The sequence below is a fragment of the Thunnus albacares genome, chromosome 14 (assembly GCF_914725855.1).
Source record: "Thunnus albacares chromosome 14, fThuAlb1.1, whole genome shotgun sequence".
Lineage (NCBI taxonomy): Eukaryota > Metazoa > Chordata > Actinopteri > Scombriformes > Scombridae > Thunnus > Thunnus albacares.
In genome coordinates this window covers 29264034-29288001 of record NC_058119.1, presented here as the reverse complement: position 1 = coordinate 29288001, position 23968 = coordinate 29264034, and the positions used below count along the sequence as shown (strand labels likewise).

At 40.9% G+C, this 23968-nt stretch overlaps 1 protein-coding gene across 3 annotated transcripts in view; it reads left to right on the top strand.

The window, feature by feature from the left end:
- LOC122996587 (spectrin beta chain, non-erythrocytic 1) overlaps window positions 1-23968 on the top strand; it is a 132810-nt gene that overhangs the window by 82039 nt on the left and 26803 nt on the right. For all 3 annotated transcript variants that reach the window (XM_044372108.1, XM_044372107.1, XM_044372110.1), the window contains 23 exons: window positions 1707-1880; window positions 5521-5612; window positions 5885-5965; window positions 7944-8059; window positions 8680-8792; window positions 8907-9094; window positions 11039-11156; window positions 11577-11735; window positions 11939-12034; window positions 12764-12970; window positions 13080-13233; window positions 13356-13507; window positions 13870-14088; window positions 14200-14280; window positions 14429-14635; window positions 15322-15533; window positions 19362-19499; window positions 19879-19999; window positions 20087-20302; window positions 20481-20900; window positions 23023-23225; window positions 23363-23453; window positions 23583-23729. In XM_044372108.1, coding sequence (XP_044228043.1) covers window positions 1707-1880; window positions 5521-5612; window positions 5885-5965; window positions 7944-8059; window positions 8680-8792; window positions 8907-9094; window positions 11039-11156; window positions 11577-11735; window positions 11939-12034; window positions 12764-12970; window positions 13080-13233; window positions 13356-13507; window positions 13870-14088; window positions 14200-14280; window positions 14429-14635; window positions 15322-15533; window positions 19362-19499; window positions 19879-19999; window positions 20087-20302; window positions 20481-20900; window positions 23023-23225; window positions 23363-23453; window positions 23583-23729 — 3705 coding nt within the window. The remainder of the gene's footprint in view (window positions 1-1706; window positions 1881-5520; window positions 5613-5884; window positions 5966-7943; window positions 8060-8679; window positions 8793-8906; window positions 9095-11038; window positions 11157-11576; window positions 11736-11938; window positions 12035-12763; window positions 12971-13079; window positions 13234-13355; window positions 13508-13869; window positions 14089-14199; window positions 14281-14428; window positions 14636-15321; window positions 15534-19361; window positions 19500-19878; window positions 20000-20086; window positions 20303-20480; window positions 20901-23022; window positions 23226-23362; window positions 23454-23582; window positions 23730-23968) is intronic.

The following is a 23968-nucleotide window of genomic DNA, read 5'->3' as shown; positions in this document are numbered from 1 at the left end:
TATAGGATATATATATATATATATATATATATATATATATATAATTTTATTACTAAGAGCAAATGGTATGAATACACATAAGAACATTAGATAACAACAACAACAACAGAGAGGATATTTGAAAAACAACAGACAGAATGTACCGTTTGTTGCGTGACGTCTGCTGGAGCTGACAGATGAAAATAATGTACAAGAAAAATATTATTAAAAACTTGATTAAAGTATTTCAAACATCTTATTTAGTTTGAAAAATATACTTTTTACCTGTTTCTTTTTTTCTCTGAGAATAAAAATATTTAACAGATATTCCTGAGCCTCCGCCATGTTGAATTTATGATTCAATATAACAAAATCACAGAAAGAGTCAAAGATGATATTCGGATGGATTGTAGACGACACTTTGGTGGTTCAACACCTGGTAGTTGGGACATGATGCTACAACTTAAATGGTTCAAGATGGCTTCCAAATATCTGAGCACTGTAGTGGACGCCATGCATGAAAGGGTTAAATTTGCAGGTAATAATCATCATCATCTCCAAAGGATGAATCCTAATGACTCTAATGATCCTTCATGGCCAAACTTTACCTTTTTATCTCCACTAATATCTGTGTAATTGACTCGTTCTCTAACTAAAGTTGAATCCCTTCATGTTTCATCACTGTCACCTCCGGTCGTGTTTCTGTTTGTTTGTTTGTTTGTTTGTTTGTTGTGTAACTGCTGAGCTGTCAGACATCTGTCCCATATCAAAAATAGATAAATAAATAAATAAATAAAACATGAAGCTGTGCAGTAAAGTAGGTTATGACAGTGTTAAACCATCCTGACAATCCCTCCATCATAACAGGATCTCACTGCTCTTTCATTCAGTCTCTGCCTGCTCACACTTCCTGTCTGTTTTCACACCACAGGAACGTTTTCTCTCTGTATTTGTTTTACTCATTTTTTTAAATATAATAAAACAAACAGAATCAGAACAACATTTCTCCCAGATGAGATAAAGTGAATACAGGAGGAATTTCTTGAAGGACACAAGTGGAGAAACACTAACGATTAATTACAGAAGTCAAACCACTAATCACTAGAAATATAACATTTATACATCATAATATAATATCTAAGGTTGCAGCTAACAGTTATTTTCATCCTCTGTTAATCTGCTGATTGTTTTCTTTGTTAATTTTGTCCATAAAATGCCTTTAATCATTTTATAGTTATATGTTCCACCATCTAGTTTTGTCTGATTAACAGTAATAAACCTAAAAGTTCTTCAGTTCATTATCATATATAACAAAGAAAAGCATTAACTCGTCATATTTCACATCACACTTTGCTTCCAAACAGGAAATGTTTGTATTAACGGGAGTTTGGAAGGTTTGTTTGTAGAAATTTCTGTCTTGGGGTTTTTTTTTTGTTTTTTTTTCATGTTTTCACCACTTTTTTTTTTGGCGACGCTGAAGTTGTTTCTGGATCAGTTTTAAGTATTCATGGTTGTTTTTATTGTTTTTGGACGTTCATATTTAGAAAATCCTTTGAGAATATGATTTAACGCGCAGTAATAAAACATCTATGAAAACATAAAGCCGTCAGCTGTCTTCTTCTTCTGCGTGTTTATATATCGCAGCACGAAGCGGTTCGTGGTTTCTGGCTGTAAATAAATCGAGATCTTTGTTTATTTTGGGTTTTTTTTTTTTTCGTTCGTTTCAGCCCAAACCCACGAAGGGTCGGATGAGGATCCACTGTCTGGAGAACGTCGACAAGGCTCTGCAGTTCCTGAAGGAGCAGAGGGTTCACCTGGAGAACATGGGCTCCCACGACATCGTAGACGGAAACCACCGCCTCACCCTGGGCCTCATCTGGACCATCATCCTCCGCTTCCAGGTAAGGGTCACACGCGCGAGTTTGCATCCCGAGATGAGGTCACTCACGTCAGCTGGAATCTGAATAACCACACTGGCCATCTTCCATTTTCAGGTGACAAGGTGTTGTGCAATTTTGCATCCCACAATATCAGACAAATGCAGTTAGTCTGCCTTTAATGGGTCTGATTATATTCTCAAAGGGAATAAAACCCACTGCACTATTTTGCATCTTTAAATCATAGGACAGAATCAGCCTAATCAAATGTTAAAGAGTTATATGGCTATTTTGTATCCCTGCATGAATAATATACACATAGTTAGCAAGTTGAGGTAGTGTATGCTACTTATGTTTGGGCTTCCTCTCGGCCATATCCATCACCTTTAGGTTATGGAATTGCTTTTACTATTTTGCATCCCGGTCTGGTTATTCTTTACCAAATAACATAATTGTTCTTGTGGGTTTTGCCTCCTGAGCCATCATCTGATCATAGAGTGGATTAGTTACTGTTCTATTTTGCATCCCACAAAAACCAGACTCTGTCAAATATTCCCAAATTAGGGGACTGAACTTGATATTATGGGCCTCATCTGGATCATTATGCTCTGCTTCTTTAGTTTCTGCCCTATTTTGCATCCCAAAATGGTTGTAATGAGTACAGTGTATCTGGATCATTATACCTATTTTGCATCCCCAAATTTGTTAAATGAGTTTAGCTTGGTTCTTAGATTCTGAGAAGAGCTGGGCTCCATTCTGAGTTAATGGGTTAAATTACTATTTTGCATCCCAAAATGGATAAAACACACATACACACAACATATTTGAATCAGAAGAGTAAGTTATTCATGTTAAGCAGGGCATCGTATGAGGTCTCTACTACACACCTAGTTAATGAATGAAAAGGGATGCAAAGTAGTACAAATATAATCAGTGTGAAGTAGTGAAACCCTTTAACCATCAGTCTCTCCTCCAGCTAGTTATTTATTTTATTAAGAACACTTTTCAATATAAATTAATACAAAAGTAAAACTTCTAAAACTACTGTAAAGTCGAATCAGGTTCCTAATAAACTGACATTTAACAGCAAGATATTAATCAAAAAATTAATTGAATCAATCCTTAATGTTCTTAATCAAAAGATAAAACGCTACATTATTTCTGCAGATATGAAAGTGTAGTTAGATATTAAATCCTTCATAATCCTAAAATGTGACTTTCTTGAATCATTAATCATTTACTGAAAGATTAACAGTTAAATTACTTCATATTTTACTGTATTTTCTGGCATTTTACATTTATTTTAAGGTGTCAGTTTCACTTCATCATGGCCTCAAATATTCAGAAACATTGATTTCTATTGAATAACGTCCAGTTAAATGACTGAAATCACACATCAGTATGTTGTTCTGGATGTTGATTGGGTGATGTGTCACTTGGGCGATGATGTCATCATTAAGGACAGCGAGCAGTTGTGGAAAAACGGTGAAAAAGGGATTTAGCTTTTATAAGCCGTGAGGATTAAAAAACAGTTTTAAATCCTGCGGCGGAAGAACGAGGGTGAAATGGAGCAGAGAGCAGATTGACAGCAGCGACAGAGAGTGTGTGTGTGTGTGTGTGTGTGTGTGTGTGTGTGTGTGTGTGTTGATGTTGATGTTGATGGTTTATAGTTCAGATGTGGCTTCGTGCTTCTGTTAGACTGAAATTGACGGATGTCAATCAATGAAGGTAAGATGTTTCTGTTCTTTGCTTTTGTGTTTTGTCTTGTGAGGATGATGATGATGATGATGATTATATAGTTTTACGGAGAGAGAAAAGACTTGTGTGGAAAATTTCCTGAAAGTGTGGACATTTTTATAAATTAAGGACCATTTAGAAAGTGGGGAAGTGACGACATTTTATGAAAAAAGGACATTTTTTGAAAAGTAAGCACGTTTTTAACAAATGACAACATTTTGTCAAGTGACATTTTTTCAAAATAAGACTTTTTTGATGACATTTTTTTGGAAAAAAGGAAATTATTTGAAAAGTAAGCACGTTTTTAACAAATGACAACACAAGAGTTTTTTTGAAAATTGACAACATTTTTGGAAAAGTTTGAAAAGTTGGGACATTTTTAACAAAGGACAACATTTTGTCAAGTGACATTTTTTCAAAATAAGACTTTTTTTGAAAAGTGACAACATTTTTGCAAAGTAAGGACGCTTTTTTGAAGGATTCGACATTTTTGGAAAGTGTAGAAATTGTTAAAAAATGGTGAGATCTTTGCTAAAGGTTGAGGTTTTGGTTTTTATCTTATTTCTAGAGTCGGGTTAAGGTTTGGGGGGTTTAGGACTCTGGTCTGTTAGTGAGTACAGAAGTGCAGACGTGTGTGTTTGGGGACGTTTTTGTTGGTTGTGACTTTCTTCAGCGGGCTGCTTGAAGACTTGGATTTATGTTTAGGATTAAAGTTAAAATGAGGTTTAGACTGATGTGAGGCAGAGGATGAAGGTCAGACATGTAGCTGAGGATGGTGGTTCTCACTCTGGATGGATTACACATGTATGTATGTATGTATGTTATGTATGTATGCGTGCGGTTTGAACATGTGAACATGTGAGTGTGTGATGATGATGATGATGATGATGATGTGTTTTATCATCTTGCGTGTATTATTATGGATTTAAATACAGTCCAGTGTTGATCTGCATTAAAGGGCCTGATGCTGCGTTTAGGTGCTGTGGGCAAAACGACAATTTGGGAAATTTTTCAGTTACTGAATTTAAGGTTTCTTTGTTACTCCGAAGCTTTTTTATTATTCTTAATTTCTGTTTTTTATTATTTATTTTAAGGACAGATCATGTTCATTTAAATCAATTTAAATACATTAAAACAAACTGAACATTCAGTCAGTACTTTAGTGCAACTTTTCGAGCTGCAAGTGTGACGTGATATCTTTCTTCTTCTTGTTAATTCTTTTATTCTTTACTTCCTTCTTAGTGATCACATCAAAATCATGGTATTATGACATATTTTCTTGTTGTTACTAGATATATAGTATATATATATAAACATGAAGTGATGTGTTAAAAAGAAATGTTTGTTAGAAAAACAGAATGATGGTGTCTTTAGAAAATGAGAAAATATTTTAAAATAGCATGAAAAATATATTGTTATACAATAAAAAAAAGATCTCAGATTTCTCATCATAACAAGATATATTTCATGTTATTATGATATATTTTCTTATTATTACTAGATACATATATAAGGGAGCCTGTTGTTATAACAAGAAATGTTTCTACCAAACTGAATAATTTGGGATCTTTTAATATTATTATTAAAATATTTAAAAAATAACATGAAAAGCATCTTGTTAAAACAAGAAAAGTTTCTTCTTATAACAAGAAACTGAGCACATTATTTTTTTTTTGTTATTGCAGCTGTTAGTTTGTATGTTTATGTTTAATAAATGTGTCTGCAGTTCGTGTTGCGTTCAGTGATGTGTGAAAAATGGTTTTAATAATAATAATAATAATAATAACTTCATAGTGCAGCATAAATGCATCAATAAAGATGTGAAGGAGTTCAGATCTCAGTGTGATTTGTGATGAGAGACAGTCAGACACACACACACAGTCCATCACGTCTAACATCCGTCCATCTGTCTGTCTGTGTGTCTCAGATCCAGGACATCAGTGTGGAGACGGAGGACAACAAGGAGAAGAAGTCGGCTAAAGATGCTCTGCTGCTCTGGTGTCAGATGAAGACCGCAGGGTGAGAGTCTACAGATCACTTTAAAAATCATTTCTTTTCATCAAGAGATGAGCTATCGTTCCTCTGTCTACAAAGTTCAGACTACATTTCCCATCAGCCCTGTTGTTCCCCTTCTAAACCCAATAAAACACTCAGTGATGGTTCTGTTAGTTTCATAATGCTGACATCATTAAATTAATGTGATGTGATGTAAAAAGTGACAAACAGCACATTTTTAAATGGTGTTTTCAGTAGTTTTTTGTTTTCTGTCCTGGTTTCCTCTTCCTGTCCAGATATCCAAACGTTAACATCCACAACTTCACCACCAGCTGGAGAGACGGGATGGCCTTCAACGCTCTCATCCACAAACACAGGTAGGAACTCAAACTGTAAAAAAAAAACCTCATCACAGCACATTCATGCACAGACACAGGTAGGAACCAAGCGGCAACCTCCGGGGCTGTAAAATGAAAAAACTGCAGTTCCTTGAACGACCACTTGAGGCTCCAACAGTGAGTCAATCCCCATAGACCTCCATGTTAAAATGTCCAACTTTACAGCAGAAATAAACATGTTTACAGTCTGGTACAAACAACGGTTTTGGTCTCTGTAGCTAATTTCCTCTTTCATGACAACTGTACGGGGGATGAATTTTTTTATAACTCACCCGTTTAAATGTTATTAAGCCGTAAAGTTCTGCATAATGAAGGACATGGCTGCTTTGAGTGACAGGTCCGCCAGCCACTAGGTGGCTTGTTTCAGCTGTTCGGCCCGCCTCTTTGCCCATTTTTGATTGGCTGGGAGTTAGGCAGCGTCACGCACTGCCAAGATGGCGACGACCGGAGCGGCTCGCTTTGAGCTTTAAAAACCGCTCCTCAGAAACCAACGAGTGACGTCACGGTGACTACGTCCATATTTTTATACAGTCTATGGGAGGAACTCAAAATATAAAAACCTCATCACACAGCACATATATCAATATATATATTTTTAGTCAATAGATTTCTAATTTTTCATCATAGACACATAAAACTAACTTTTATTTCATTGAGAACCTCCAGTAGCTGCAGAGCTATTATGAGTTTTTTTGTTATGTTTGTTTTGTTTTGTTGTTTTTTTTTTTTGAAGGGATTCAAATACAAACTAAGTTTATTTGACTGATTCAGGTACATATGTAAAAAAAATGTTGTATTGTTGTCGTCAGTTGTCGGCAGCTGAACACACAGATATACAGTATTTATCAGGGTCTCTGTGTGTTTGGAGGGAAATTCATTCACATATGAAACATGATTCTCATCATCGTCTGAACCACTGAATCATTTCACAGATTCCATAAATCTACTCTAGCATGTCGTTAGTTAATGATGTTATTTTGGTGGAACTGAAGGGTTATCTAGAGTTTTATCTTCAATAAAAGGAGGCGTTTAGTTACATATTTGGATTTAATAACAATAATTAGAAGAATGATGTTTTTCCACCTAGATGAAGATCCTGTGAGGCTGAAACCAGTCGGACTTTTTAACTAACGTGACAAAATAAAGGCTTTTAATATAACTTCCTGAGTGCCTGAGAAGTGTTTTTCTTTTCATTTACAAACTTTATAATTATCTTTGGAAGACTGAAGGCTGAATAGCTCAGACGCCGTCGTCCAGAGACGAACGTTAACGGAGCGTTTGAGCCAAATGTTCTCTGTTTTTCTTGCCTACCGACAAAAATTAAGCCATATTTACAGTATAATCACAAAAAAATGGAATATAAAGTATCTTTACAGAGAAGCTTTCCCATCAGTTTGGATGACATTTCATCGGTCGTCACGCTCGCTGTGTGTTTCCTGCTGCAGACAGTCTTTTCTTTTCTTCAGTGACTCCAGAGAGTCTCAGCTGACCGGTCAGCAGACTGTTTCCTGAAATCCTCTGACATTAAGACTCAAAAACATTTCTTCATACGACTAAATAAAGCCCATATTCAGAGCAGTCATGCAGCAGACAGGCAGAAAATTCATTCATGTAGAACAACACTCATCATTTGGAGTTTTTAACTGTAGCCTTTACTTGACTCGTATTTATACTTATTAGTCTCATATTATTCATCCAACTCCCTTATTCAAAGCTTTTAATCTGAAACCACCGTTACAAGCAACCAGCAGCCAGGAGGTCAAAGGTCATCGCTCACAGCAGCCTAATAAAACATTAAAAAACAAACATGGTGGTCATGTTATGAGCTGATTCCAGCATTATTAGATTGATTTGATAAGTTTTTAACCAACAAAAGTAATGCAACTCTGAATTCAACCTCTGTTTGTTTGTTTGTTTGTTTGTTTGTTTGTTTGTTTTTTTTACTTCCTCTCTTCAGACCAGACCTGATCGACTTTGATAAGCTGAAGAAATCAAACGCTCACTACAACCTGCAGAATGCCTTCAACCTGGCCGAGCAACACCTCGGTCTCACCAAGCTGCTGGACCCCGAAGGTGAGAGACCACACACACACACTAACACACACACTAACACACACACAAACACACACACGCACACACACACACACGATTTTATTCTGTCTGAGGTGAAAGTTGACCAGAAAGGTGTGAGACTCATCAAAGCTTTGGAGACCAAATCAGGACCAGATTTGCACAACATGACTGCTGCTACGACCCACAACTACAAACCAACCAATCAGAATACGACATGAGATGACGCAGAATGCACCGGCCGACGTGATGTTTCATAAGCACAGGTTTTTAAATAAAGTTTAGGTTGAAAATACACTCGTTCTCCTTCATTTATCCACAACACACACCGACCAAGAGGATAGAGGTGAAGCTGCTCTTAAACGTTTTGTCTCTATTTACATCGCAGCGTTACGATTCACCAAACAGTCTCACAAGTTTTTATTAGAGTCGTCTGGCTCAGCAATAAACTTCATACCACACGGTGGAGGAGTTTCTCTGCGTAACAGTTTGTTTACGATGTCGCCTCAGAGAGATCAGGAAATGTGTTAAATATCCCAGAATTTCTAAAGAATATCTTCAGTTTTATAGTTTATTCCCTTCACCTTTATCATGTATTATCTTTATGTCCTGTGTGTGTGCAGACATCAGCGTGGACCACCCTGATGAGAAGTCCATCATCACCTACGTGGTGACCTACTACCACTACTTCTCCAAGATGAAGGCGCTGAAGGTGGAGGGGAAGAGAATCGGCAAGGTGACCAGCTAACACCCTCACATATATATATATATATATATATATATATATATATATATATATACACACACATTAAAGGAGCCCCGCTGATGTGTATCCGGTGTTGTCTTCCAGGTTCTGGACAACGCCATCGAGACAGAGAAGATGATCGAGAAGTACGAGTCTCTGGCCTCAGACCTGCTGGAGTGGATCGAACAGACCATCATCATCCTCAACAACAGGAAGTTCGCCAACTCTCTGGTGGGAGTCCAGCAGCAGCTGCAGGCCTTCAACACCTACCGCACCGTGGAGAAACCACCAAAGTCAGTTTAACTTATCACTCATTTAAAAACAGTAGCGGACAGGAAGTGTCATGAGAGTCACTGGAGAACATAAAGAGAAGCAGGTGGAAACTGCTTTAAGATTACAGATTAACAAGTTGTATCTGATTGTAAAGTCAATGTCCATGAACAGAACTCCTTTTCAGGGTGAACATAATAACGTTCCTTCAGTGCTACGGGATGAAAACTGCCGTCACACATGTAAGAATGTGTTGTAAAATGTTGTCATGGTTAAAAAATGTCCATAAAAGTAATAATAATAGCTGCAGCTATAAAAAAAAGAAAACAACAGGAACGGTGCCGTTTTTTGCAGCGTAGCATAAAGTCGGCTGCTGTAGTAAGTGTGTGTGTGTGTGTGAGACAGGAAGCTGTTAGACAGGCTTGTGGTTCTGGCCTGAACGCTGCTGAACCTTTGTGCCAGATGGCAGCGGGTTGAACAGTTTATTGGAGGCTGAAAGGAGTCTTTGATGATGTTGATGGTCCTGCTGCTGCAGCGTTTTTTTTTTTTTGTTTTTTTTTTTTTAGTAAATGTCCTGAATGGAAAGCAGAGGGCACGCAGTGATCTTTTCTGCTGTCCTTCCCTCCTCTGTCTGCGCTCCACTCGAACGCCTGTTTGTTTAATCCGAACACAAACAGAAATATTTAAAAAAAACCATGAGTTATGTGCTGGAACAGTGTATCCATCCGCCTCAGTGCTTCTGTGCAGTAAATCTAGTTATAGAGCTCAGGTTGCCAGATTTTGGTCTTGTTTTTTTTTTTTTTTTTTGGTCTCTTAACAAACACAGTCGTACCAAACCCGACAACCTCACCGTGATGACAAGACTTCAGGAAGCTGCACACAGTCAACTAGAATAAGAAAGAGTTCCCGGTCGCTGCACAGAACTGTTGTTCAACAAGAAATAGTTCCATCGCTGCAACGTACAGCAGACACACACAGAGACTGAACACAATGTATTTGTTTAAATGATCTCCTCAATATCACTGAACATAGAAACATGACCACCAGTTTTAATACGATACCAGTGAGCCTCGGCTACCGTTGCTATGGAGAAGAAGCCGATCAGAGCGGGATGAATTCAAACAAAACGTGGCGCTACAGTTACTGAATTCACTCAAAAGTGGCCCAAAACTTTAAATGAAACTGATTCACTCTGTAGGTTTTCTCAACACTGGAATCTTTAGCTGCTGCATGACGTTAGATGTGCACGTGATTGGCTGTTTCTTGCTGAAATTCACCTTGGGAGTCATAGTTAAGTCCTACCCCAGAATGCCTGCTTGTATTCTCGACCTTTTACTAAAGAAGCAGATATTTTCTAACGCCGTTGTTCATCTTTTGTACTGATGATTCAACCAGGAGAGTTTCATGTTGATCCAAACCGTAGATGAGAGACAACTGTGAGTCTGTGGGGGAAAATTAATGTATAAATGTATATAAAACTCTAAAGAAGAAAATAAAAGTGAAAATGGAGCTCACAGACCGACAGAGGCTTCAGGAGAAATTCAGTTAGCCAACAAGTAAAAGTGTCTTAATTTGACTCAGTAGAGGAGGAGGATGGTATCCGACTACATCCTGGATGTGTGGACAGACAGGAGGCTTTGGTCAGAAGATCTCAGGTGTCTGACAGGAAGGTAAAGGGACTCGAGTTGTGTGAAATAAGAAAGGATGAAACACTTTGTAGACAAACATCAGGATTTTCAGGCATTTCTGCAGGTTAAAGGTTCAGAGAGTTGATGTGAGTTTAGAGACGACGTGGAGATGAAGGAAACTTCAAAAATGAATAAAACTATCAATTAATTATCAAAATAGTTGCTTACACACCTGTTAATTCTCTAATCGTGTGTGTGTGTGTGTGTGTGTCTGTGTGTGTGTGTGTGTGTGTGTGTGTGTGTGTGTGTGTGTGTGTGTGTGCGTGTGTGTGTGCGCAGGTTCACAGAGAAAGGAAACCTGGAGGTTCTTCTGTTCACCATTCAGAGTAAGATGAGAGCAAACAACCAGAAGGTTTACACTCCTCGAGAAGGAAAACTCATCTCTGATATCAACAAGGTAAACACACCTGCTGTGATGTCATCAGTCCCTTTATATAAATCCTCCTGTAGGTGTGTGTGTGTGTGTGTGTGTGTGTGTGTGTGTGTGTGTGTTTAGTGTTTTTATGATCATTTCAACATTTCAGGTGGATTTATAAAAGGGTGACATGAGTCATTCGCTTGATATTTTAGCTTTAGTTTTATTTATTTGCACAAATTCAAATCAAATAAAGGAAATAAACTGATTAAATAATATAAATCAGTTTTCACAAACAATAAAAGTTCAATGATCTCTTTATCCTCATCAAGTGATTATTGATGTACATTTTGGGTTGGGTTGAGTTAATCATCATCAACATTTTATCCATCATGTCTGTAGTTACGGTTGTCCTGATATATTGTGTGCGTGTGTGTGTGTGTGTGTGTGTGTGTGTTGTAGGCGTGGGAGCGTCTGGAGAAGGCGGAGCATGAGCGTGAGCTGGCTCTGAGGACGGAGCTGATTCGTCAGGAGAAACTAGAGCAACTCGCCCGACGTTTTGACCGCAAAGCCGCCATGAGGGAGACCTGGCTGAGCGAAAACCAGCGGCTCGTCTCCCAGGTAACGCACAACGACAACATATCATATATGATACACATGTCACAAGATAAAACTACACAGCACATCCTAAAGATCACACTGAGAAATGCAAAAACAAACGTAAATATAAGTCCTTCAAAATACTAATCTGTCCACATGTTCCTCTCCTCTCTCCTCCTCTCCTCTCCTCCTCTCCTCATTTCTCTTCTTCTCTCCTCCTCCAGGATAACTTTGGTTTTGACCTTCAAGCCGTAGAAGCTGCTACTAAGAAACATGAAGCCATAGAAACCGACATCGCCGCTTACGAGGAGCGAGTTCAGGTCAGTTCATCACTAAATCAGCTTCATCCGACTAGTTTCAACTCATGAGTTACAATAAAGAGGAAAATGAAACAAAATGCAAGTAATCAAAGCAACAACAACCAACTTTACTCCTTAAACGGTCTAAACTGTTTTCAAATGACACAAACTCTTCTCAGATTGGAATAAATCGTAAGTTTATGAACCAAATGTTTTGATCAGATGAGTCTAAACCTCTGGCAGCGGAAATTAAAGATGTTATCAGACGGGCTTCACAGAGAAAGAAAAACCTGGAGCTTCCTTTTCTCTCAGACTTTTCCTTGGACAAAGTCTCAGTAAAGGCAAACGGAGCTGCAACAATAAGTTAATAAATTGATGAGTTAATCATAAGATAAGATTAATAGGCTGTTTTGATAATAGTTTCAGTCATTTTTCAAGCAAAAATGCCAAAAAATCGTTGCTTATCTCTGTTTTATATGATTGTAAATTGAATATCTTTGGGTTATAAAAGGACTTGGACTCTTAAAAAGGAGAAGTTTTTCTCCTTTTTGACATTTCATAGCAAATTATTGATTAATCGATATTAAAATGAATGATTAGTTGCAGGTAAATCCTCTTCAGTGTTTCATGTTTGTCACATGAACATTTAAATCAGTTTTTCTATGTCATCTATAATCTTTCTCATGTTCTCCGCGGTTCCTTCCCCTCTATTCATTCTCCTCCTCCTCCTCCTCCCTCTCACTGGTACAGGCGGTGGTTGCCGTGGCGAAGGAGCTGGAGGCAGAGAGTTACCATGACATCAAACGCATCACGGCCAGGAAGGACAACGTGATCCGGCTGTGGGAGTACCTGCTGGAGCTGCTGAAGGCCCGCAGGCACAGACTGGAGCAGAACCTGGGCCTGCAGAGAGTCTTCCAGGAGATGCTCTACATCATGGACTGGATGGACGAGATGAAGGTACGGAGGGGTCGAGGATGGATTTTAATCTGCTGATCGTGTGGAGCGTTGGCTGTCGTGATGATTAGACGACGCTCTGACCTTTTGAGTCTGGTCTCTGTTTCTGCAGATGCTGCTGCTCTCTCAGGATTACGGGAAACACCTGCTGGGTGTGGAGGACCTGCTGCAGAAACACGCGCTGGTGGAGGCCGACATCGCCATCCAGGCCGACCGAGTCCGAAACGTCAACAGCAACGCTCAGAAGTTCGCCAACGACACAGAAGGTGAGACGGACGGACAGACAGACAGACGGATAAAAGACATTTCAGCTGGAGATCAGAAGATAATTCCTCTCCTCCTTTTGTCTTTCTTCTTCTTCTATCCTCCTCCTCCTCTTCTTCCTCAGGTTATAAACCCTGCGATCCTCAGATCATCAGGGATCGGATCGCTCACATGGAGTTCTGCTACCAGGAGCTGAGTCAGCTGGCGGCTGAGCGGCGAGCTCGCCTCGAGGAGTCCCGCCGCCTCTGGAAGTTCTTCTGGGAAATGGCAGAAGAGGTTTTTATCATTATAATTATTATCATTATAATTATTATCATTATTATCATTATTATGATTGGTAGTTTACTGGACAGTTAAATCCAAACTTCTCTGTGTTTGTTCTCCTGATCAGACTTTAGTGAAACTTTACTTTTTGCTCTATTGCTGCACTTTAATGACCTGTTAGAACCTTAAAGGACAGATTCACAAGTCTTAAACCAGCAGTCAGGTGTCCATATGAACAGTGAAACAGGTTTTCCTCGCTGTAATCATTCCTCCTGTTCATACTGGATATTAAAAGATCCTTCAGATGTTCAGTAGAAGGAACTCTGAGTGTTTTGAGGTGATGTAACCGAGGCCTGAATGTGTGTTTTTTGTAGGAGGGATGGATCAGGGAGAAGGAGCAGATCCTGTCCTCCGAGGATTACGGGAAGGATCTGACGGGCGCGTTGCGACTCCTGAGTCAACACAAAGCCTTCGAAGACGAGATGACCGGGCGAGCCGCCCTCCTGCAGCAGACCATCAAACAGGGCGAAGAGCTGGTGGCCAACAACCACTTCGGAGCCGACAAGATTAAAGAACGCATCCAGGACATCCAGGTACGCTGATCTTCTCCGAGGAAACATTTGGAAACATTTAGGATTAGATTTTGGATTTTCATGGACGTGCAAATTCACTTTTTTCCTTCCTCTTCCTCCTCTCCGCTGTAGGAGCAGTGGGCGGCTCTCGAGCGTCTTTCCGCCGTCCGTAAAGCTCGTCTGCAGGAAGCCTGCAACCAGCACCAGTTCCAGGTGAAAACACTCTCACAGTTTCTGAAGTGTGTGAATACTTCTGTCCATTTAAGATGATCTGGATCCTTTTCCTCATCAGACTAAAGTTAAAACAGTTAAACAGTTTTATTGTATTATTATATTAACTCTGATTTTCTCCCGTCTGCAGGCCGATGCCGACGACATCGACACGTGGATGCTCGACGTGCTGCGGATCGTCTCCAGCGTCGACGTCGGCCACGACGAGTTCTCCACTCAGGCTCTGGTGAAGAAACACAAGGACGTGGCCGAGGAGATCGGCAGCTACCGGCCCGTCATCGACGCTCTGCACGAACAGTCCCGCACGCTGCCGCCCGAGAAGGCCAACTCTGAGGAGGTGAAGCTCCGACCCACAAACATATAAACACACAAATACACAAATACACACCCTGAGGTCACAACAAGAGCAGCGACGTGTTCTGGATCTGTGGTTTTATAAGACAATGAGAGTTGAAGCGTGTGAAGAATCCCTTTATTATAAACTATGCATCCTTTTGCATCCTCACTTGGATCAAACTTTGCAGAAATCTTCTGAAGAGATGTTTCAGTCTGATTGTAGCTGTAAACTTTTAACTGCTTGATTGATTTCTGACACAACTTCCTCTGCTTCCAAAGTGCACAGAGAAGAGAAAAAGTCAAAACTTGAGCAGCACTTGAACTATAAAGAACAACTTTACTGTGCAGACCGGCAGGTTTTTAGCTTGTAGCCTTCATCAGAGTCATCAAACACATCACAAAGAACATTTAAATACCAGTTAAATGTGTGTTAGTCTCAAGTGTTGCTGCAGAATCTCTTTAAAAAAAGTTTATTCATTCATTTATGCCTTTATTTGTTTGTTTTTTTAATATATTTGAATTTAATTATTCAAAAATTAATGAAATACAGACAGAAATAAGGAAGGCCACAAGCTGTTTTCTGTAATTTGTGGTTATTTCTGTTTGTTTACGTCCGGATGATGTTTTTAATTACTGCGACTCAGATCGCGGTGTAACAGGAACTTGTTACTGGTCGTGTGTTCGCAGGTTCAGAGCCGGCTGGCGGGCATCGAGGAGCGTTATAAGGAGGTGGTGGAGCTGACGAGGCTCAGGAAACAGGCGCTGCAGGACGCGCTGGCGCTCTACAAGATGCTGAGCGAAGCCAGCGCCTGCGAGGTCTGGATCGACGAGAAGGAGCAGTGGCTCAACAGCATGGAGATCCCCGAGAAACTGGAGGACCTGGAGGTCGTCCAGCATCGGTAAGACGTTACAAAGTGCCTTATAGCCAGAAGAAAAAGAGTAAACATGTACCAGAACAATAGAATAACTAATATTTTGGACGTAATCAGTTTCTTTGACATTTGGGCAAAGAGTTTGAGAGAGAATTATCAGCGACTCTGCAGCTTTACGGAGCTTTATAGTGAGTTTCAGCTCATTGTTTATCTGTCCGGCTGCAACTTTACTGTTTTGCTTCACTCTCAGTGTCTCATAGCGTCGTTTGCATAGAAAAAGCTGTAAAAAAGCTGTAGACTAGCTGGTGAACATAGTGGAGCATTTAGCAGCTAAAGAGCCAGATATTTCCCTCAGGAGTTGGTGGAGAACAAAAACAGAGCTAAAAGAGAGTGAATATTGGACTTACGTTGCAACTGTTTGCTGACAAGTTCAACATATCAACTTAAAAGGTGACGATATGTTAATGTTGAGTTCGTTACGTGTTTCTGCTGAAAACTAGTTGACAAAAAAATCAGTTATTGCAGGTTTAAAACCTTAATTTGTCTTTAATGAAACAGTTAATTTTAACATTTAGTCTTCATTATGTCATCATCTCATGTAGGGCCGTGTGGTGGAAATGACCAATAAGCATCTGACCAGTTTGAATCAATTAAGAAATATAATTTATATAACATTTGGGAGGTCAGGATAGATGAACCAGTCTCTCTCCTCACACTGAAAATCCAGTCACTTCTTATAGTTTACAGAAAGGCTCATGTCTTACAGTGATTGGCTGTCTGAGATGATCCGACGCTCTCCTCCCACACCTTCAGCCAATCAGAATTACTCATTATATAAGGTCATTATATAAGACACCTCATTTCAGCGTTTACCACCACTAAGTTAAGTTTTTTTTTTTTTACCCGTTTTACACCTGGCCTTGTCCCAGGACGCCGTTCTCTTATCTACTTACACTCAGCAGAGCATGAAACCAAAGTCCGACACACATGTACAGTACATGCAGTCTGACGGTTTGAACAGTAAAATCAGAACATAAATCTGCTACTTTAACAGCTGCAACTAAAGATTACGCCGCGTATATTGGAGTTAATCTGACTTGTAAACCCAAGTTGTAATTATGGCGAGGAAATCAGATTTTTCTAAAAGCTCTAATATATCCGACTCGTCACTTAATTAAAACGGAAGTGCCTGAAATCAGTGTTAAATGGATAAATTGTAATTTTGCTGTCAGATGTCGTTAACAGGGGAATCTTTCCCATCTTTCCCATCTGTCCGACGTGGTTTGAACGCATCGTTTGGTCTATAAAACATCAGAAAACAGTGAAACATGGTCGTCACCCATATCCCAGAGCACGAGGTGATGTCTTTAAATGTCAGAGTTTGTCGTATAAACAGTCTGAAACCACAAAATATTAAATTAACTTGACTAACAAATGACATCATCGATCTCTCTTCAGCAAGTCTCAAGTTGATTTTTATTGAGGTGAAATGAAACCGATCGCTGTCTGGAAGGAAGGAAAAAAATCATCCGTCCAAAAAACTGATGGATGATTTTGGAAAATGATGAAAAAATAATTCACACAATTTGTGGTTTTCGGGATCAAACATGTAAAAGTAATTGTGCGTTTCTTTATTGTCGGTTTATCACGGTTGTTGTTGTCTCTCTGCAGCAGAGTGAGACAGAGCAGTAAACTGTTATTCACACCAGACTGCAGGTTCCACACTGTTTAAAAGGCTGTGTGTGTGTTTGTGTGTGTGTGTGTGTGTGTGTGTGTGTGTGTTCGTGTGTGTGGTTACACGGTTCGTTCTCAGCAGCCTCTGACTCTGGTTTTCAGCCACTTGTTTCTCTCCATACTGTTTGACCGCAAAGCATCACATGGATCCCTTCCCAGACGATGGTTAACATGTGTGAGTGTGTGTGTGTGTGTGTGTGTGAGTGTGTGTGTGTGTGTGTGTGTGTGTGTGCTCTAATAATTCTTCTATCTGTGTGAGGGCCAAATGCACAAAACTCAGCTGCTCAGTGACTCAGCAGCCACACATTTTTTCTGTTCTGTGTTACCCTGTTTAGCGTCGTCAGGTTAAGCTAACCTATTGTTGCTAACTTTGGAGCTAACTCCCTTCACTTTCCCAGCAGTTGGTGGATTTATAGCGTTTATTAACTGACATAATGTATCCTGCACTGTACATTTACCGCTAACTTTTTCCTCCGCTCCGCTCGCCATCACTTTTCCGACGTTTTCTCTCTCATTCTCACACTCGCTCGACCACACATTACACTCCAGAGCGCGGGAGCTACGCTGCGGCAACGTCACAGAGGTTGATTCACGTTTTGGGAACGGCGCTCCACAGAGGTTCCCAAACGCTTTTTTTTTTTTTTTTTTTTGGCCTGGTGGTCCAGCCAGGCCTGTACAATTATAGGGGAAACAGTGGAGTGAGGACATTTTGTCTGTTTCTTTAAAGAGCAGTTTGAGGGTAAATGTTTGAATGAGGTTTAGATTAAAGGAAAGGTTAGCGGCTGGAGGGCGGATTATGTCACTGAGGCTTTCACAAGTACAGAAGTAGAAACGTCTGTGTGTGTTTGTGTGTTACTGAACAGCAGAGATCAGCTGAGAACACTTGATGTTTGCCTGAAACATATCTTTTTTTCTTTTAATAACAACATTGAACTCGTGTTTATCACACATTACGAAAACATTTAGAAGTTAATTACTTAACAACTAGAGCCCGAATCACATGGCAGATATAGAGAGCCGAAAGTCCTTCCTGAGGCTAGCCGGCACTTCCTGTGTAAATGTTAGCGTTTAGCTTAAAGAAGCAGCGCTGTGTTGAAGCACGACTCTTGGTCTTGTTTAAACTCTCAAATCTTTATATACAGTAGGTGTCAGAAATGTAGCACAACTTCACATTTACCTGAAAATATGTTAAATGCACATATTAACCTCTATATTCATCTTAAAGGAGATATTCTGCTTTTTTGGGGGGTTTTCTCTTATTTATATCCTGTTCAGATGTCGGATGTTGGTCACAGTTCCAAAACTTGAGGTGAACATATGTAGAAATGCTGCCTGCAAGTCAAAAGTCAGGGCAACAGCCTGCTGTGAACACTGACGAGGTGGCATCGGCTCGTTGCCCATAAACAGCCGTCCTGTACTCTTGGTTGCTAAGGTGGTTGCTAAGGTGTTTCCATGTGTTGTCCACTCTCATATTTCAGATCTGATTCAGCTTCAACATGTGTATGAATAAATTTGAGAAGTTGAAAAAGAGAAATAGAAGTGAAATCCTGCTACTATAGTTTGTTTACGTAGCCTCAGGGGCCAGAGGAAGCTTCCTGAAAGCTGACCAATCAGAACAGAGTGGGCTCATCAGGAGGCGGGGCCTTAAAGAGACAGGAGCTAAAACGGCCTGTTTCAGACAGAGGCTGAACTGAGGGGCTTCATAAAGGACCAGTAGAAGATAAATAAGGAGTTTTTAACTGGAAATCATGTAAAGATATTCCAGTAGAGCCCCAGAATATAAATAAAGAGCTGGAAATGTGCAGAATATGAGTCTTTTAATGCTTTATAAGAATAAGGCATGAAGCAGCACCTTTGCCAGAAATGTCGGAAATAAGGCAAAGCTGCACAGTTTATTACCGAGCAGTCTGATGTGTGTATTGTGTATCTGATGTGTGTCTGATGTGTTTATTGTGTAACAGCCTGGTGTCCCGCTGCCTTCAGGTGCTGCAGGGATTTAATGAACCGGAGCTTTTCATACAGTATTACGTTGCCGTGGACAACAGATATCACCCACATCACTGATTTACTGACCTTGTTGTTTGAACTTCTGAGACCCAACGTCCTCTCTTGTCTGTCCAGGTTTGAGAGTTTGGAGCCGGAAATGAACAACCAGGCCTCCCGCGTTGCCGTGGTGAACCAGGTTGCCAGGCAACTGATCCACAGCGGACATCCCAGTGAGGACAAAATCAAAGCCCAGCAAGACAAACTCAACACCAGGTAATCTGACTGGGATTAAAACAGCTCATAAATTGGGATTATCAGGGAAATAACCTATGTGATTGACATTATACCGGCAAATAAACTGGTATTCTGGTTAAACTGGGATTAAATTGTAAACATACTGGTAAAACATCTGAGATGTGCTCCTTATAGAGTTTTTAAGAAACAACTTAATATGCTAATGTATCATTTAACACACCAAACTACTAAGTACTTAACACTTTTTCAGTTTTATCTTATAATTTGTACCATATTGCACCTCCCTCTCTGTAAAATGTCCTCAGATTAACTGTTAAATGCAAATTACTCAGGAAATTAGTATGTAAATAAAGTGTTACCATTAGCTCTTATTGATGCTGATTGTGTGTCCGTCCAGGTGGAGTCAGTTCAGAGACCTGGTGGACCAGAAGAAGGACAGTCTGAGCTCTGCTCTGGGCGTCCAGAACTACCACCTGGAGTGTAATGAGACCAAGTCCTGGATCAAAGAGAAGACCAAGGTACCGACAGAAACCGTCTGACCACAGTCTCTGATTTACTGTAATAATACTCTCATCTAACGCACCGCTCCTCCGTCTCCCTTCCAGGTGATCGAATCGACCCAGGAGCTGGGGAACGACCTGGCTGGCGTCATGGCTCTGCAGAGGAAGCTGACGGGGATGGAGCGCGACCTGGCGGCCATCGAAGACAAGCTGGGCGACCTGGGAAAAGAGGCGGGGCGTTTGGCCTCCGAACACCCGGAGCAGTCTGAGGCCATCAAGGGACGTCTGGCTGAGATCACCGGCGTGTGGGAAGAGATGAAGGTAAAGAGAACATGTGTGGTTTACACATTTCATCTGAACGCTTATTCAGATATTACAGTTTCATAAAGTTACAAATCCCAGCAGGGAGATTTATTATAGCAGAACAAAAGAGGAAAACAAGCTTCACTAGAAGTCTGGAGATCGAAACAACGTGACATCTGTGTTTTCTGTTCTTCAGGACACCATGAAGAACCGGGAGGAGTCTTTGGGTGAAGCCAGCAAGCTGCAGCAGTTCCTGCGCGAACTGGACGACTTCCAGTCGTGGCTGTCGCGAACGCAGACGGCCATCGCCTCCGAGGACATGCCCAACACGCTGGCCGAGGCCGAGAAGCTGCTGGCCCAGCACGAGGGCATCAAGAACGAGATCCGCAACTACGAGGAGGACTACCAGAAGATGCGGGACATGGGCGAGATGGTGACGCAGGGCCAGACGGACGCGCAGTACATGTTCCTGCGACAGCGGCTGCAGGCGCTCGACACCGGCTGGAACGAGCTGCACAAGATGTGGGAGAACCGACAGAACCTGCTGTCCCAGTCTCACGCTTATCAGCTGTTCCTCAGGGACACCAAGCAGGCCGAAGCCTTCCTCAACAACCAGGTAAACCCGTCACGTCATCACACCTGCACTTTCTCCGTACTTCTGCTTTAGCTGCAGGAAAATGTGGCTGTTGTTGTCTGGAATATATCATATTTCACTCTGAAGTATTTTAAATCTTGATGTTTTCTGGTCTTTTTGGAGCCAGAAAATCACAATTTTGGTCACAAATCTTAATATCTTCATAATGAAATCACCTTTTTGCTACCAAAACAAAAACTGAATCAACTATTTAGAGTCTTGCATGTAATTAAGACACGTTTTCCCATTAACGTCAATACAGTCAGACTTTTCTCAGAGCAGCATCTAGTGGCCGTTAGAGGAACTGCATCCCTCAGACGAAGTATTACATGTGATTGAAACACTTAAACATTTTGTGAAATATGAATTAGATCGGAGGATGGATACCTGTTTCATCTCTGTGCATACAGCAGAGTGTTTAGCCTAGCTTAGCACAAAGACCGGAAGCAGGAGGAAACTACTAGCCTAGCTCCATCAAAAAGAAAAGTAATACAACATCCAGAATTTTTAAAACTGTGTTTGGAGTTGTTGTTGCATCTCAGAAGTTCTGTCCTCAATCTACTGTCACTTTGCTAGCAGTTCCCCCCCCTGCTTCCAGTCTTTATGCTAAGCTAGGCTAAATACGTCATCTCTAAACTGGACGCATAGAGATGAAATTCCATGTGGTTGTCGTCATGCGATCTAACCACTGAGCGAACTGTTCTCTCATTAATGTTGTAATGCTGACACACAGTCGGTCTGTGATCAGCTGATAAATCTCTGACTTGGCGTTCGTCCAGTCCGGTCTCATGGAGGTCAGACCAGGTCTCACACACACACACACACACACACACACACACACACACACACACACACACACTAGCCCTGTGATAGACTTTAAGGCATCTGTCAAGAGAACATACCAATCATAGGACCTCATGCTGGAAACATTCCTACAAACAGGTTTGTTCTCAAGAGGAACGTAGGAGTGATTTATGAGAATTTGTGATGTCATGAACAGGACAGAAAACACTCATTTGACCTGATAACATATTATCTTAATCTGGATTAATTTGGAGTTTAAATATGATACAGAAATGAGCTAAAATAGAATATATAACTGAGACAAACAATGAATAGTCTGTTCAGCATATCATCATCCTGGCTGCCAACTTCCTGATGATGATGATGATGATGATGATGATAATGATGTCAGTAGTAAACAGCAGCCTCGGGGTGTTTCTGCAGCTCTCTGTCCAGCATCATGTTGTGTTGCAGCTGACAGTGTAACATCACCGACTGTAGGCTGTAATATTCTCTCCTCTAATATCTCTCTGACTGTCACATGACGCCTCGTCAAAGCGTTCCCTCTTTATTTCTGTCACGGTGCAGCTGCTGCTCTGATGGATTCATATTTTCTAATAGTTTCAGCTCCTCTAATACGACGCCTGACACTGATAAATGTGTCCTCTGGTTTCTGATGGCAGCAACCTCAAATTCTTCTTTGAGAACATTTTTGTGATTGAAACTCGTCCACGAACGGAGCAGAACAGGGTCGCCTTATATGGATATTTTAGGGGCGTCTTATGATTCTAATGTTTGAAATCTCAGGAACATTCAGCTCCTCATGAACAGGTGACGTCCATCAAGTACAAACAAACCTCACAGAAAAAAAACAAGTCAGAGAGGTTTAGGAGAAGAACATGTTCTTATACGAGCTTCTCAAATGTGAAAAATTTGCTGTTTTTCTCTGTTTGATATGATCTTATACTGAATATCTTTGGGTTCTGGACTGTTTGTCAGACAAAATTAGACATTTGAAGACGTTTCTGTCCTATTCTGCCCTACCTCATCCTTCCCTCCATCAGGCTGGATCCCTCCCTCTCTACTCTCTGAGGGTCATGTGGTGCCATCAAGTGGTAGAAGGTTGTCATTACAGCTCAGATTAGTCAGTTTAAAATGACTCCACAGGACATATGTTCTATAAAAAGTGAAGAAACTCAACTGCAAAATCCAAATGTTATAAATGTCTATCACCAGGCGGAGCAGGAAGTGTCATTAAGTGGTTAAACGTCTTCATTTACAACCATCTGACAGTAAATCCGCTCTGTGTTTTGTCCGTCAGGAGTACGTTCTGGCCCACACGGAGATGCCCACCACTCTGGAGGGCGCCGAGGCCGCCATCAAGAAGCAAGAGGACTTCATGACCACTCTGGACGCCAACGAGGAGAAGATCAGCGGCGTGGTCGACACCGGCCGGCGCCTGGTAACCGACGGCAACATCAACGCCGAGCGCATCCAGGAGAAGGTGGACTCCATCGACCAGAGGTGACCGAGATTTGTTCCAATTTATTTCAGTTATTTAATCTTGTTTTATCTTTTTATTCTTGTTTATACTGTAAAGCTTTTTGTAGCCATCCTGTTGAGACGTTATTATTATTGACATGTTGATTGTTGTTCTGCAGACACAAGAAGAACCGAGCAGCTGCCAGCGACCTGCTGAACAGACTGAAGGACAACAGAGACCTGCAGAAGTTCCTGCAGGACTGTCAGGAGGTAAAACACAGATAATTCATATTCTAAACAATTCATAATATCTCCAGTAACCTTTAGGTATCCTTGATTCTGCAGATTTTAGTGTTTGTGGTAAATATTTAAGGTGATTTGATGTTTGTGTGTCTCCAGCTGTCCCTGTGGATCAACGAGAAGATGCTGACGGCTCAGGACATGTCGTACGACGAGGCCAGGAACCTCCACAGCAAGTGGCTCAAACACCAGGCCTTCATGGCCGAGCTGCAGTCCAACAAGGAGTGGCTGGATAAGATCGAGAAGGTAAGAAAAGGCAGCCGACGTCAGTAGACACGAGAGATGAACCGCTCTGAGATAAACGGGTCATGACCTACTGCTCCCAGGATGGAAAATGACCAGAGAATGAACCGTGGAACACAAATATTTCCCCCACAAGGAGGATGAGAGCAGGGAGTGTCCAAAACAAACATGAGGAGGAAGAAATGTTGATTGTGTGCTGCAGCACTGATACAGGGTCATCAGGATTAGAACAGACTGCCATG